We start from the raw sequence: 14160 nt of genomic DNA on the forward strand, positions 1-14160 counted from the left end.
TTAAACAGTTATTTACAAAAAATTAGTCATATTTACAAAAATTAAATTCATATTTACAAAAATTTTATTCACTATCTGAATCCGTTTCAGATGAAGTGTCTCCCGTGATAGTCATCGTCAAATCATCTGATATCTCCGCGGACAAGACCTCGTCAATAATATTGTCAACTTCATAAAATTTTGTTTCTTCCTTTTTGGTGTGGCTTATAAAATTTTTCCACATTTCAGCGTCGACTCGTTTTATGCCCTCTATCAATAAATTTTTTACGTCTGGAAGATTATAAGTGGTGTTATTCATCCGAACGTGGTTTTTCACTGATGACCAAGCCAGTTCGATGGAGTTTAGCTCACAGTGGTAAGGCGGGAGTCGTAAAACTGTATGATTTTTCGCTTTCACAAGTTCGTCAATAACATACTTATTGTGTATTGGCTTCAGACGTTTGACAATATGTAGAAGTTGAGGGATGACCATTAAGTGATTAATTACTTCTCCTTTATCTTCCAACCACTTGATAATATCCGCCTTTCGGGTATTGGATGTTGGGGCTCGGTCAATTTTGACGGAATGGTAGGACGCATTGTCCATTACAATTACAGAGTTCGGTCGTAGTAGCGGTAGAATGCCCTCCATCCACTCACGAAATGTGTCCCCATTCATTTCATCGTGGTAATCATTTGTGTTTTTTTTCGACTCGAAACACAATAAACCACCGGGTAGAAAGCCATCTTCTGAGCCTATATGGAGTACAATGAGCCGTTTGCCCTTACCCGAGGGATTAACAGCACCTGTCGATAGACCTTTTAGGAATGCGTCCCGGTGAGATCGTACTGTTGTGTCAACCCACGTTTTCGATGTACAATCGCCAGCATTTACCCACGTTTCGTCGAGGAAATAAATATGTCGACCTTCTTCCCGATATTTTTTAATGTTCTCTAAATACATTCTACGCCACACAACAATATCATTTTTTTCAGTCATAGCACTGTTCCTACTGCGTTTACTGTACCGGAAATCTAAATCTTTCAAAAGATGAAATAAATTGGTACGCGATATTGAAGGCAAACTGTCGTCGGCGGATACGACTTGGTGGATTTTATCGACTGTCGGAATTTCACGACGAAACCAAATGGTATGCACATGTCTGCGTACTGCGTTTTTTGAAAATTCGTCAAAAAGATCGCGAAAAGATTTTTTCTTACGTGTCTGTTTTGGAGCAGCCACAGTGTTTGTCTCCTTGTACGTTGTGATTATTGTTTGGATTGAACGTTCACCAACACCCAATGTTTCCGATATCTGCTTTCGAATTTGTCTCACGGAGATGCTAGGGTCGTTCATGATGATGGTTTTGTACATATTTACAATTCGTATTCTTACTTCCTCATTTATAGCCTGAAATTTAAATATTTTAAAAAATAAGTCTTAATAAAAATGCCGTCTTGGAAGAAGTATTTATAATTGAGAATCAAATACTGTTTTATTTAAATGCTTTTAACATTTAAAAAAATTTATGATAACTTTTTTATAGTATATTGATACTCACTTTTCCCATTTTATGTTTTTTAATTGGTGATGGGACATATTGAGCATCTTCTTCGTTAGAACTGCTTGCCATGTTGAATTCACAATGAAGAAAAAAAATAGCAAATAAACAATAATGGAGGGTGCGCGGTTTTTTAATGTGCTACGAATTGAACGCGTGAAACACTTGTGGCAGTCGGCAGTGGCTCTGTAGAATCGAGAACATGTGTGATATTATTGTTCACTACGTATACACCTGCGGCGCGTCGGCGGCGGCAGCACGCTAAACATCAGCGCTCCCCGTGGCAACAGACATGCGCAAACCGGACGAGTTTTCGTCGGTCGAGTGGGCAAGGTTATTCTGAATAGAGTATAGTATTAGACTTAAGTCTTATGGAAAAATATTTTCTTGTAACTACTTAAATCTGGACAGCAAAAGACACAAGCTCAATAAAATTGTTTTATTTTCACACCAGTTATCATTTATTGATATTAAATTGTATTTTGTTTTCAATATGTAATTGTGTTATATTTAATTATAATAAACCTACCTTGAAAAGGCACAAAATCTGTTAATTTTATTAAGTCCTTTACTTCTCTCCACTCATTTATGATTAATAGTTATACATATACATATAACATGTACACGGTTTTTTGTATAGTTATTTTAATTTTTAAGTTTAAATTTGGACGAAACTACATGTCTACACATCATTAAATACCTAATCAAGATACAAGAATAATGATTTAAGATTTTAGTTATACAAGTATAATATGATCTAGTATTTTTAATAAGTATTCATCAAAATTATAATTTATCATTAGCTGTTATCAGTTAATATTTGTAAATATTGCCGTGTTTGCATATAGCGAAACAAGACACACTTTTCGGCACGAACTAAGATATAGAGGACTGGACACGAGATTAAATAACGTTCCCCAAAAGTATGTAGAGTGGTGGAGTTACGGGTGGATTTTCCACCTTTTAGCCACACTAACGCTATCTAGGTGAAATAGTTATGTTTTTTTCGCGTTTTTTTTTTTTGTTATTCAGAAATATGAAATAATATTATAATCTAATATAATAGGTATATTATTTACAAACTTTTGATTTTGATAATTTTTCAATGTATATTATGTACTTTATTTATAAAATGCCGATACGGACATTTATTGAAATTTTGATAATCAAGTACACAATTTTGTAAATTTGAAAAAAAAATGGTTAATTTATGTTGTATTTTAAACTGTCCAAGTCGCAAAATTGAAAATAGAAAAAAGTACTCTCTTTTCTATACCTAAAGATGAAACGATAAGTAATAAGTGGAAACAAGCTATTAGTAGAGTAAATGGTAAACCAGCATCTCTAGCATCACATGTATGTGAATTGCATTTTAGTCCAGATGATATTTGTAGATCTTACTAACATTTCCTTGTAACTTACATGATACAGAAATAATAACAATATTCCAGTATTATATTACAATGAGGATGAAACAATTTACATTAATACAAAACAAAGAAGTAAAACAAAAAAGTTTTAAAAATAAAAAACTGTCAAAGTTCGTGTCAACCTAACCATAAAACTATATTGTTGTTGTATTATTTGAACATTTTAATTATTATCAATCAGTAATACTATTGAATAGGTATATTGTGTTTATGCCCCTGTAAGATTTAACCCTCAAATCATTTATCCTGAACTTAAAGTATCAAACATGGTCTTAGATATTATTCCTAGCCTTTATAGGTATTAACTATTATCAAAATATATTGTGTTAGAACGTGAATTTAAAGTTTAAAGTTGAAAATTTTACAATTGTACAGTATTAAACTATTAAATATTAATGTATTATAGCATTATAATATTATTTAATTATTACCTTGCAAGTTACAGTGGCCAGTATTATCATTCATCATGGTTATCAATAGAAAACTAAAAAAAATATTATTATGTTATTGGCCACTGGTCGTTGAAGGAGCGCTAGTGAAGCTAAAAGGTGGATAAACCATCGGTAACTCCTCCGCTCTACATATTTTGAAGGAAACACCCCGCACACCTCCCTGCTATAACGAGTCCAGTCCTCTATATCTTAGTTCATGCTTTTCGGATTGTCGTGCGCTATCTAGTTTGTTTATATATCTGTGATAGCAACCGGATTACTACCTTTTGTTCCACAAAAACTTTGTTCCACGATATATTTGTTCCAATTTAATTAAGGTCCAAATTGTACCTTTTGTTCCGCAAAACATTTTTTCCTATGGACTTTTTTTCCATAAACCATTAATACCAATACACTTTGTCCCACGAATATTTGTTCCAAAAAACGTTTGTTCCAAACGTGGAACAAGTGTTCTGTGGAATAAATATCCTTGGAACAAAAGTAGATGGAAACAGATATTTTATGGAACAAAAGTCCAATGGAACAAATGTTTTGCGGAACAAAGTCTGTTGGAATAACTTTTTTGTGGAACATAGTTTATTTGGGACAAACTACGTCTTGCTCAATGCCCAACCATCTCATATCATATAATTATAAAATAACAATCTGGTATCACACTATCACAATATAATATATACCAGAGTATTGTATTCATGTCTCATAAGTCATAAGTCATAATTTCAATTTTCTATTTTCTAACATTTTTTTTAAATGTAATGTCTGACATTTAACTTACTGTTGCTACCACTTTTAAATTTTAATATAATTATTTACTATTTAGGTATTTCAGTAGTTGTAAAATATAAATCTATTTTTATTTTTTTTTTATCATCGCCAACATAAAATGGTTAACATTGGAATAGGTATACCAATTAAAAAAATTCCTAACGTTAAAAAAGGTAATTCAAACACTCACTATGTTCTATAATTCTTTATTATTATTTATAATAAGTATTAGCCATTAGGTGTATTATTAATTTTTTTTTGATTCTAGGGCATCCTTAGTATTTGACATTTGTGATTTGTATAAGTATTATTCTGTGTGGAGAAAGTTGATTAGGTTACGTTAAATCTAGGAAGATAAATAATATTATATATTAGTTTATTTTAAACGAAATAATAAAAACAATGTAAAATGAATAATTTTCTCCATAAAACTTAACAGTAATTAGTAAATATAGTAGCTATAATAATCATAAATAGATGACACCATAGGTATGTACCTATACACCATAGAGTCTTAACCTAAATTATAGCCAAGATACATATTTATTTGGCCTCGACAAAGAGGGCATACTTCATATTGTTCCTGTATCATTCTTCTAACACATATGTCGCAGAACTGATGTCCACGAGGTACCAACGTTACCACCACCACCCTATCGAAACATATGCAGCATAATTCCAAGATATCTAAAACAATTTGAAATTATTTATATAATTGTATATCTGATTTTATGTATGGTAAATTTATTATAATAAATATTTTTACCTGCATTGACGACAGGAATTGGCAGATGGTTATTAATCGGCAGTAAAATTTCTAGCTCTGGTTCTGAAAACAATATGCAATTTATATATTTATATAGAATCTTTCCCCTATTTACATTAATTAATATTAACATTTTTGACTAAATTAAATTATACCATTCTCATTATCCATGTAGACTTCTGCCCAAGGTCGACCAAAGTTTGGACCTGGACCTCTTCTGATGTCAGCATTTACGCGTCCCACTCCTAACCGCTCTTCTTCCACGTCCACGGTTTTCTATGAATATATTAATGGATTAATTACATAAAAAGGTAACTTATTTTATAAAAATTATATTCACATGGGTTAGGCATTATTTATTATGTAATAAACTGTATGCATTTACCTATAGGATAAGGTCGGTCAAGTTCTTCATGCCTCCTACCTCGACCACGGATACGACCTGGTCCCCTCCTCTGAGGAGCTTCAATAACTATCTCCTCTATGGGTATCTCTGGTGATGGTGGACGGATTGGCTCCTCTAAACCTGGCGACAATGGTAATATGTGGATTGGTTGAACGGGCAACAGTGGACGCATTGGCAATACCGCAGGTGGTTGAACAATTGGTTGAGGAGGCAAAAGTGGTTGATACGGCGGTGGGCGCACTGGTCCCAATATCCAAGGCCTAAAAGCTGGCCGTGGCCGCAATGGTGCAGGTGGCGCAAGTGGTTGTATATCAATACCGGGTAATATAGCTTCTAAATGATAAAATTGAAGTATCCCGTTAAACAATCTATTGATAACTTTTAAAAATATGTAGTTGTTATGGTTTATATTCATTTATAAATGACTTACGATGTGGAAAATTGGGCTCCCCAATTTCGTTTTTGATTATTTGCTCTGGCGTGTACGCCACATTCCTTATGAAATCACTAAGATTGTAGTTGCCGTTTTCTACATTAATCCACGCATTTCGTATCGTTATATTGTTACGCGGGTATACCCTGTAATCAGCTTGCCTTACCTAGTAAACCAAAATTGGGGTAAGTATGTTGTTCAGACATATTAATAATTATAATACATTTAGGTAAAAAAAAAAAAAAACATTGTTAATAAAGTGATTAATGTGTGATTACAGATGTACTAACCCTCTGCCCGTTGACTGTTCGACTGAAATCATTTCGTCCTCTTTCTTCAACTGTTCTCAAGTGATCTAATAAATGTATACAAACAATTTTATCATATTAGAAATCAGCTTCCTATAATATCTCAATTGCATAACAATTTTACTTTGATTTTATAAAAAAAAATTACCATAGAATCCATACAATGTTGGGTGTTGGCCCATTAGTCGTAACAGCGATGCGTGGTATGACTCTATATAGTTGTTTGTTCTATACTGTAGCCAGAATACTGTGAATATCCGTGGAGTCACAGTATCCATCCAGTACCGCTCATAATACCTCATTAGATCTGCCAATTGATCTTCCAAGTTATAGTCAGTAACTGAAATTAAAAAAAACATATTTAAAGTAGCATATTGTACTCGGTTAATTATTATAAACGTACCTAGGTCTTGTGTCAGCCTAAATCCCAATTGGATTGAATAAGCATTTCCGTGGTGGAGTTGTTCTGTAAAAGGTAAATGAGCCAAAGCCATCAACTATAATAATACATTTAACGTCATATAGATAAGTAACTATTATATGTATATTATGTTACAATCGTGCAAAAGTGTTAAAATTAAGTATAATAGATTAATGAGTTTGATTAGTAAAATTAATTTAATGAAATATAATCAATACCAGGCAAATTTCTAATAACCATACAATTTTGAGATATTTACATTCATATATAACATAACATACAATATTCATAGTTACAAATAATATTACTTGTTTTAATTATATTTTACATAACATTCTATATTCAAAGTACAACTACAAGCCATTAGCCAACAAATTGTATTATTGTAGTAAGCACACATGCAAACTTATATTTTAATTCATTCAAGTATTCTTACTGAAGATGTTTTTTGTTGCTGGGTGATGGTAACGTTGTAATTTTAAATTTGATAATTAATTCCCCTAAACTTTATTTATCACAAAAGATGATTACCATTCTCAGAATTCGCCTTGCATTTTCATTAATGGTGCACAAATTCACCATTCGATGGCTTCGAACATATCGAATAATGCTCTGAAATAAAAATTGTTTATTAAAATATATTTTATTGCCTTAACATGTCATTAAATAAATTAATATATTATATGTCTGTCTGTTTAATTTATCTGTGTTATTGCAGTACCTGGATATAATGAAACCAACAGCCAGAATTGTTGGCTTCTGGTAACACCCTAGCTATAGCATTCCTCAGACCCTGTTCAAAATCAGTAATTATCTGGATATTGGTGTAATCAATGTTTAACTGCAGTTCATTCCTTACAAACTGAAGTAAACGGCAGTAGCTCTCAGTATTGCGATCAACCATCAGCGCGTGTACGATTGGAATTGCCTAAGAATGGATAAACCATATATCAAATAAAAAATTTACATGTGTTGGTATTATATTTTTTTAAACTTACCACATTGTTAAAAATTATTTGGATAGTAAATAGTTGATTTATATCAGCTGGCTGTCGTGGTCTTATTTGAAAAGTACCATCCATACATAAAGTCCTTACACTATTTAAATGTAAATTTATTTCTTGCAAGAACGAGTTGTTAGTGAAGACAATTCCAACAAAGCGAACACTTCCATCATCGTTCAAAATCTCCAATGGACCTTCGTAAAATGGCGCCATTGAACCGTTCACATTACGCAGTCTTGGGCCCCATTCATTGGAATTGAATATATCTACCCAATTCCTTAGCGTTTCCGGAACAGGTGGGCTGTTCCTACGCCTAGCCCGTGCAATAGCCCGAACTGCCGCTGGACGCCCCACTTCCATCGCTGCTCTGGGATATCTGTAATTATTAATTATATTTATTGCATTTAAATTGTATAAGAATATTAACTTAAAGTCAAATTGTTTTTGTTGGACAGATTACTGATGTGCCTCTTGGTCTACAATGTTCTGTGGAAAAATGTTCTCCGCATTGCCCCTTTCTCTAAGTCTGTTCATAAAACCTCGCAATTCCACTGCATGGTTGGGTATGGGTTCATGTATATGTCCACGTGCTGGAGAAATCAGTATTGGCGGCATTGGCGCTCCAACAACTGTTGCCATTTTTGCTGAGGCCGGACAACCATAACGATAGTTCTCACATCTAAAATACCTAATTTTAATCAGAAATATAATTTTACATATTAAGTAACAGTAATATTATAACAACATACAATTATTTGCAATTGTAGTATAGCTTATTTTTAATGAGTGTTTAATTTCGATTGGCCCTGCAATATTTGTATTAGATTTTTATGTTATGTGTACACTATTAAAAATAAATTGAAAATAAAAAAGCAATAAAGCCAAAAAAGACTGAATTCATAATTTAAATTAAGGGGCCCCACCAATAAATTAGCCCTAAGTAGGGCTCTGTCTATAGGTTTTAACATTGCACATTAACATTTGTTATAGACAATATTCCTTATTCATCATTATTAATTATTGTTATTGTGGTTTTGTAGATGCTAGTAGATACATAATTGCAAAGCTGGGCAAGTTCGTCATTTTTTTCAACTAGTTGAAGTTAAGTTACTTTAATAAAAAAACTAACTAAGTTAGAGTAAAAGTTTGAAGTTAGTTTTTTTTTTTATAGATTAAAAAACCTTTTTGTTGAAAAAATAAAAAAAAAAAATAAATATAAAATAAGTTGTCTAACTTGAATTATTGATTGAAACTAAAAAATTGAATTAAACACCTAATAATTTGATAAAAATGTTCTTATTAGGTAAGTAATAATTTCAATTAATACAAACTATTAAATAATTTCAATTAATACAATTTATTAAATAATATAAATTATTTCAATTTATTAGAACATAAAAACTAAAGGGTGAAAAAAAAACAGTGAAAACTTAAAACATTGTGTCTACACTTATTGGTGAAGCCACCTGTATAGATACTATTAATTATATCTAGTATATATCAACATTCTACAGACTACAAGGAAAAGTCGTGGTACCTGTGCGTGCATTATTATAAATACTAATAATTAATAATATATATTATGATCCAATAATCTATATTTTAGGCATTTAGCTATAATGTCATGATTAAGGAATAGCTTTTGGAATTTTGGAATGAAAAAAAAAATAATAATGATAACTAGTTAGTGCCCAGCTTTGAATAATTGACATTTTATTAGTAAAAATATGGAAAATAACAAATCTACAATAAAATTAGGTTTTTCTTTGAACTTGTTTGAAGTACCTTATCAGAATTTTTATATAGCTAAGTACTAATTAAAATCTAATATTTTTATTTAAAAGTTGTCACTTTTCAAATTAAAATGAGTCTTACTTCAAAACAATTTTCTTTTTTAAAAAAAATCATAAAAATTAGGCAGTTGACTTTGATATTTATATTTACAGTCAAAATTTTTCTAAAAACCAGACTTACAAATTAGCCATTTTGAATTTTTCAAAAAAAATTTAAATCAGGTTTCAAATGTTTTATTTTTAGTATTAAAAATAAAAATGTTATATAATCATACATGTAGCTTATGAGTCAATAAATTATATAGAAAAATATTAATTAGAACAAAAGTTATTTCATTTGTCAGGTATTCCTGTTACTAGGAGTGGTATGAAGTAATAAGTTATATTAAATTGTATTTAATAATTTAAAATATTTTTTATATTATAAATCATTTTTTTGTTTATATCCTAACCCGTTTAATTACTAACTGGTTATTTCCTCTAATGGAATGCTGGTAATAGACGAATCCTAGTCTATCAATATACACTTTTGAACTTCCCCGAAGTCCAGGAATTACTCTGGATAGGGGTTCCTGAGGTGGTCCGATTACTGGTTCATCTGCAGGTTTTGCCGCGATGTCATTTACGTTGTCTATAATTTACAAATTAACATAAAATTAGTATATTAGAATATAAAACAATTTATTCTATACTTACAGTCAACTTGATCCATTGATAAAAGATAAGTAGTTGAGTGCAGTAGGTTTAAATAAATTATTCAAGTATTTGAAAAAATATATATTAGTAATATGAATAATATGTAATTAATATTAATTAATTAAATAAAATAAATGCAATAATTCGCAAAATAATGATGGTCGGGAGACGATGGTGTTGAGAAAATGCACAAAGGCAGTCTTCGAACGAGTCTAGAAGCTGCCTGAGGAGTGTTACAAACATTTTAAAATGAATGGACTTAATATAAATAAACATGTAACTAATTTCAAGCCCCTCCCCCTACCAGTTGAAAAATCCTGCATACGCCTCTGCGGGAATCTTATATTTTTAATTTTTAATAACATATTAAACTCTTCCTTCAGTTTCAAGCCGCTGTCCTACCGAGAATTTCTCTGTAGCACGCCGATTTAATCAGGACCTGTTAAAGAAGGAAAGGTACCCTATATTGATTATAATTTATAACGCGGAACCATTGTATGGAACAATAATTCCTCGTAACCAGTCAACAATTTAATTAAGATAATATTTTTTATCCTATATGGGGTTATATAATTAGAGCCTATAGTATCTACAGGTGCGACTGTGCAGGAAGGTTGAGGAAGCCATTTTCAATAGGCAACCGTCAATGGGCATGTGGCTTATTTGAACATTTAAATTTGCCATTTGGTGTTATCTGTTTCTACACTTTGATCTTAGCCATTAGGCCGAGAAGCCCATTGTTCTTTAAAAACAGAGAAAATTCTATGAATTTTTGGTTTTTTTATGATTTTTGTAAGCTATCTATTTAACTACTGGAAAATTCGTTACACTGAACATTTAAATGGAATCTCCATAAAATTCTCTATCGATAAACTTGAGATTTCACTATTTCTCGTTCTCCTATGTGGGATTAATCTCATCCATAAACAGACGACCACAAGAGTTCTGAATAGAGTGCATACCTAATATTATAATATACATTTGACATTTACCAATTTACTATGCGTTTATACATATATTGTCCAGCGTTAGTAAATTTCAAGACATGTCATATACTCATATTATAGTATTATAACAAAATACAATTAGTTATAATCATTTTCGAGACGTATACATCATAAACTTTGATGATTGAAATTTTAAGTTCATCAATTATATAAACAATTGGACATTGGTCATGTTAAACACTCTTAAATATATTTACTATCGATGTGATTATATGAATAAGGTGACTACTTCTAGGAAAACTACTGACATAGAAAGTTGCGTGTTGCTGGCGTAATTACCTACCAACTAACGTATAAATATGTACCTAATAGTTTTTAAAGTTCAATAAATCCATAAGGTGTAGAATGTAGATGACGTTCACATAAGATAATATTATACTTTTGAGTTACCAAACTTTCGGTTTAGGCCCTTCTAAAACGTACTCCCGGAATTGGGGGTCCTTGAATCCCCCCTAGGTGTATTTTGGAAAAGGTTTAGTTTTTGTACGAAGTTTCTGAAACTCGAGATTTGTATAGTTTGGAGGTCGGTGATCAAATTCGGCGTCTTGTGTCGAGATTGTTCGAGCAGTTTTTCTCAGTCTTTTGGGGATTGAAAAATTTTAAAATCTGCGTTTTTCGTATTTTTCAGCACGAAATGCTACGAACACTTAGATTTTGGGCGCTCCTAGCCGTTTTTATAGTCGGACTTTATAGAGCCCTTTATGCCTGAACAATTGGCACCGAGATCGAGGTGATCCGACTTTTGGTTCGGGACTTATGATTTTTAGGGTGTTTTTTGTACTTAGAAAATTACGTATTTACGTATTTACGTGTTTTTTAGATTTTTTTTTGCGTTTGATCACTACAAAATTCTTAAATCCGATTATTTGGCGTACGAGGATTCAAAAAACCTCTATGATCGAAGCACGTATGATCATTATTTCGCCCGCAATCGTAGTAGCAAAAAGTTAGAAAACAAATTATGCTATTTTTCGTATTACCAAGGCGTCTCCTCGTGGGATACGTCTGTGTAACGTATCAAGTAATAAATGTTTTGAACTTTTTTTTCACACTTATTTTAATAGGCGTGTAGCTCATTATTTATTAATGTAAATCGATAGTCATATTAGAATAAAATATTAAAACCCATAAAATAATAGGTCAATTCACTCTAACACATATTATATTTGAGCTAATAACACAAAATGGGATGTAGGTATATTTTGAAATACTAGCTCCTTAAATAATATAGGTTGTATCGTCTTGAAATCTTTGAGGTTCAATGCAGTGACACCTCTAGATCAAATTTCTGTTCTAAAAAAAGCCGCGTCTCGATTTTAAGTTTGAGAAATTAGCAAAACAAAATTTTCCGCCATTTTTTTTTTTTTTGAAAAATTCATATTTTAACCTCAGCATTTACGCCCTTAATATTTGAGCTAACAAAATTTACAAAAACATACATTTGTTTTGACAAAATTAAAGTTAGTTAACGTTGGCTGATTTTGATTCCGAAAATTATTTGAATTCAGCAGAAAAATGTCTGTAAATAGTACGAAACATTTTCCGTTTTTAATATAAATTTTAATTTTAATGATGATTCGAAAAAGTTGATATTTTTAAGTTTTCAATTACAATTCACAATAATATAAAATTTAGTTTTAATTTATTTTTTTTTAAGTGCTTCGTAGGATCTATAGACAATTTTTTGGTGAATTCAAATTTTTTTTCTGAATCAAAATCGGACAACGTGAACTAACTTTAATTTTTTCAATACTTAAGGTCTTTTCAGCTAAAATCGAAGGCAGTAGCGAGGTCCCTTAAGAGTTAAGGGGACGTCTCACCCGGATGTGTTGTCACCGTCTTACACACGTACGACAAAGCAAATTTTCGTTTGCTTGTTTCAATAGGTTATTGTCAGTTTTGATATTAAAGTGAATAGACCTATTATCAAACTTTTAGGTAACAACATTATCTGTGTTCTCTCGTTAGTTTTTTACGATATTTTAATTTTTAAGTGATTTATGAACATTTTAGAATATGAATACTTTACATACCCATACTCACTTAAAAATTAAAATGTAATAAAAAGCCCATGGGGTTGTCTAGATAATAATCTTACCTTTAGATTTTATAAGAGGTCAATTTACTCAAATTTTTAAATTAACGGAGCTACACTTGTTTTGCTGAGCGTAAAATTTGTTATGTTATGTACTTGTAAGACGAAGACAACACATGCGGGTATCACGTTCTTTTAAAAGTGAATAGTCTTATAAATTATAATATACCTAATATTATAGTGTATGTACTATAAACAAATGAAGACATGGGAGCAACAACAAGAAGACATCTCCAATTAATAAATTGTCTGTTTGTATACGTTATATGTAGCAAACACTTAGGTACCCCTATTATAGCCTACAGTGGCTAGTAACCAATTATCAGAATAAAATTTGTATGATTTCAAAACCAAAAAATAAAACTCAGGAGTCGGAGATGCGACTATGCGAGAGATGTCTAATTATTTATAATATATAATATGTATATATATTATGGAATTATTTGCGTAATAAATTAAATATTTTTAATGTAAAAACAAGTCATCTCCATATTTTATAATATGATATCTCTGTATTTAACATTCAGATTTTTCTGGTTATTGCACCAAACGACGCAATTTGTTTTCTTAATAATTTATTAATGACAATTTAATGTGCAATAACTAATTTTGACCAAAATATGGAGATGTCCTATTGTTGCCATAGGCGAAACTAGGGTTAAAATTCTGGGTGGCTTACAAAACTATTTATTTAAAATAACCCATAGGGGGATTATATCTAAATTAATAAGGGAATTTGAGGGGGGGCTAGTTGACCTAATGAATTTGTTGCTCGGAGTTCTTCAAATTATATATATCTCATATATTATTGTTATCAAGTAGTAAAATGGTTTGGTGAGGTACTGGTAATGATAATAGGTAAAAAGACACGAATGGATCTTCGCAGGAAAAAATTTTTTGTGTCCGTATATAATATTGCATACATTTAGCCCCTTTTTTGCGGTTTTCAAAATGTGATAACATTGATAAACCGATAACATCATTTTCATTATAAATTATAATATTATATTTTATTATATTAATTATAATTAAAATAGTTAAAT

At 31.0% G+C, this 14160-nt stretch overlaps 2 protein-coding genes and 1 pseudogene across 2 annotated transcripts; all 3 read right to left on the reverse strand.

The window, feature by feature from the left end:
• Positions 1 to 64: 64 nt before the first annotated feature.
• Positions 65 to 979, reverse strand: LOC111040486. Its single transcript, XM_022324419.1, has one exon. It carries the CDS (start codon positions 977 to 979, stop codon positions 65 to 67), a length of 915 nt encoding a protein of 304 aa, XP_022180111.1.
• Positions 980 to 1003: 24 nt separating this feature from the next.
• LOC111040540 lies at positions 1004 to 1868 on the reverse strand (annotated as a pseudogene).
• Positions 1869 to 7031: 5163 nt separating this feature from the next.
• On the reverse strand, positions 7032 to 7898 carry LOC111040551. The gene is made up of 2 exons (XM_022324489.1): positions 7521 to 7898; positions 7032 to 7450 (listed from the first exon to the last, which is right to left on the reverse strand). Exons 1-2 carry the CDS (start codon positions 7884 to 7886, stop codon positions 7232 to 7234), a joined length of 585 nt encoding a protein of 194 aa, XP_022180181.1. The 5' UTR covers positions 7887 to 7898; the 3' UTR covers positions 7032 to 7231.
• Positions 7899 to 14160: the final 6262 nt, after the last annotated feature.

Source organism: Myzus persicae, unplaced genomic scaffold (assembly GCF_001856785.1).
Source record: "Myzus persicae strain clone G006 unplaced genomic scaffold, MPER_G0061.0, whole genome shotgun sequence".
NCBI lineage: Eukaryota > Metazoa > Arthropoda > Insecta > Hemiptera > Aphididae > Myzus > Myzus persicae.

Coding starts and splice junctions, on each gene's coding strand:
- LOC111040486 (XM_022324419.1), bottom strand. CDS start 979: ATGACTGAAAAAAATGATATTGTTGTGTGGCGTAGAATGTATTTAGAG.
- LOC111040551 (XM_022324489.1), bottom strand. CDS start 7,886: ATGGAAGTGGGGCGTCCAGCGGCAGTTCGGGCTATTGCACGGGCTAGG. Junction 7,451..7,520: donor AAATAATTTTTAACAATGTG/GTAAGTTTAAAA, acceptor ATCCATTCTTAG/GCAATTCCAATCGTACACGC.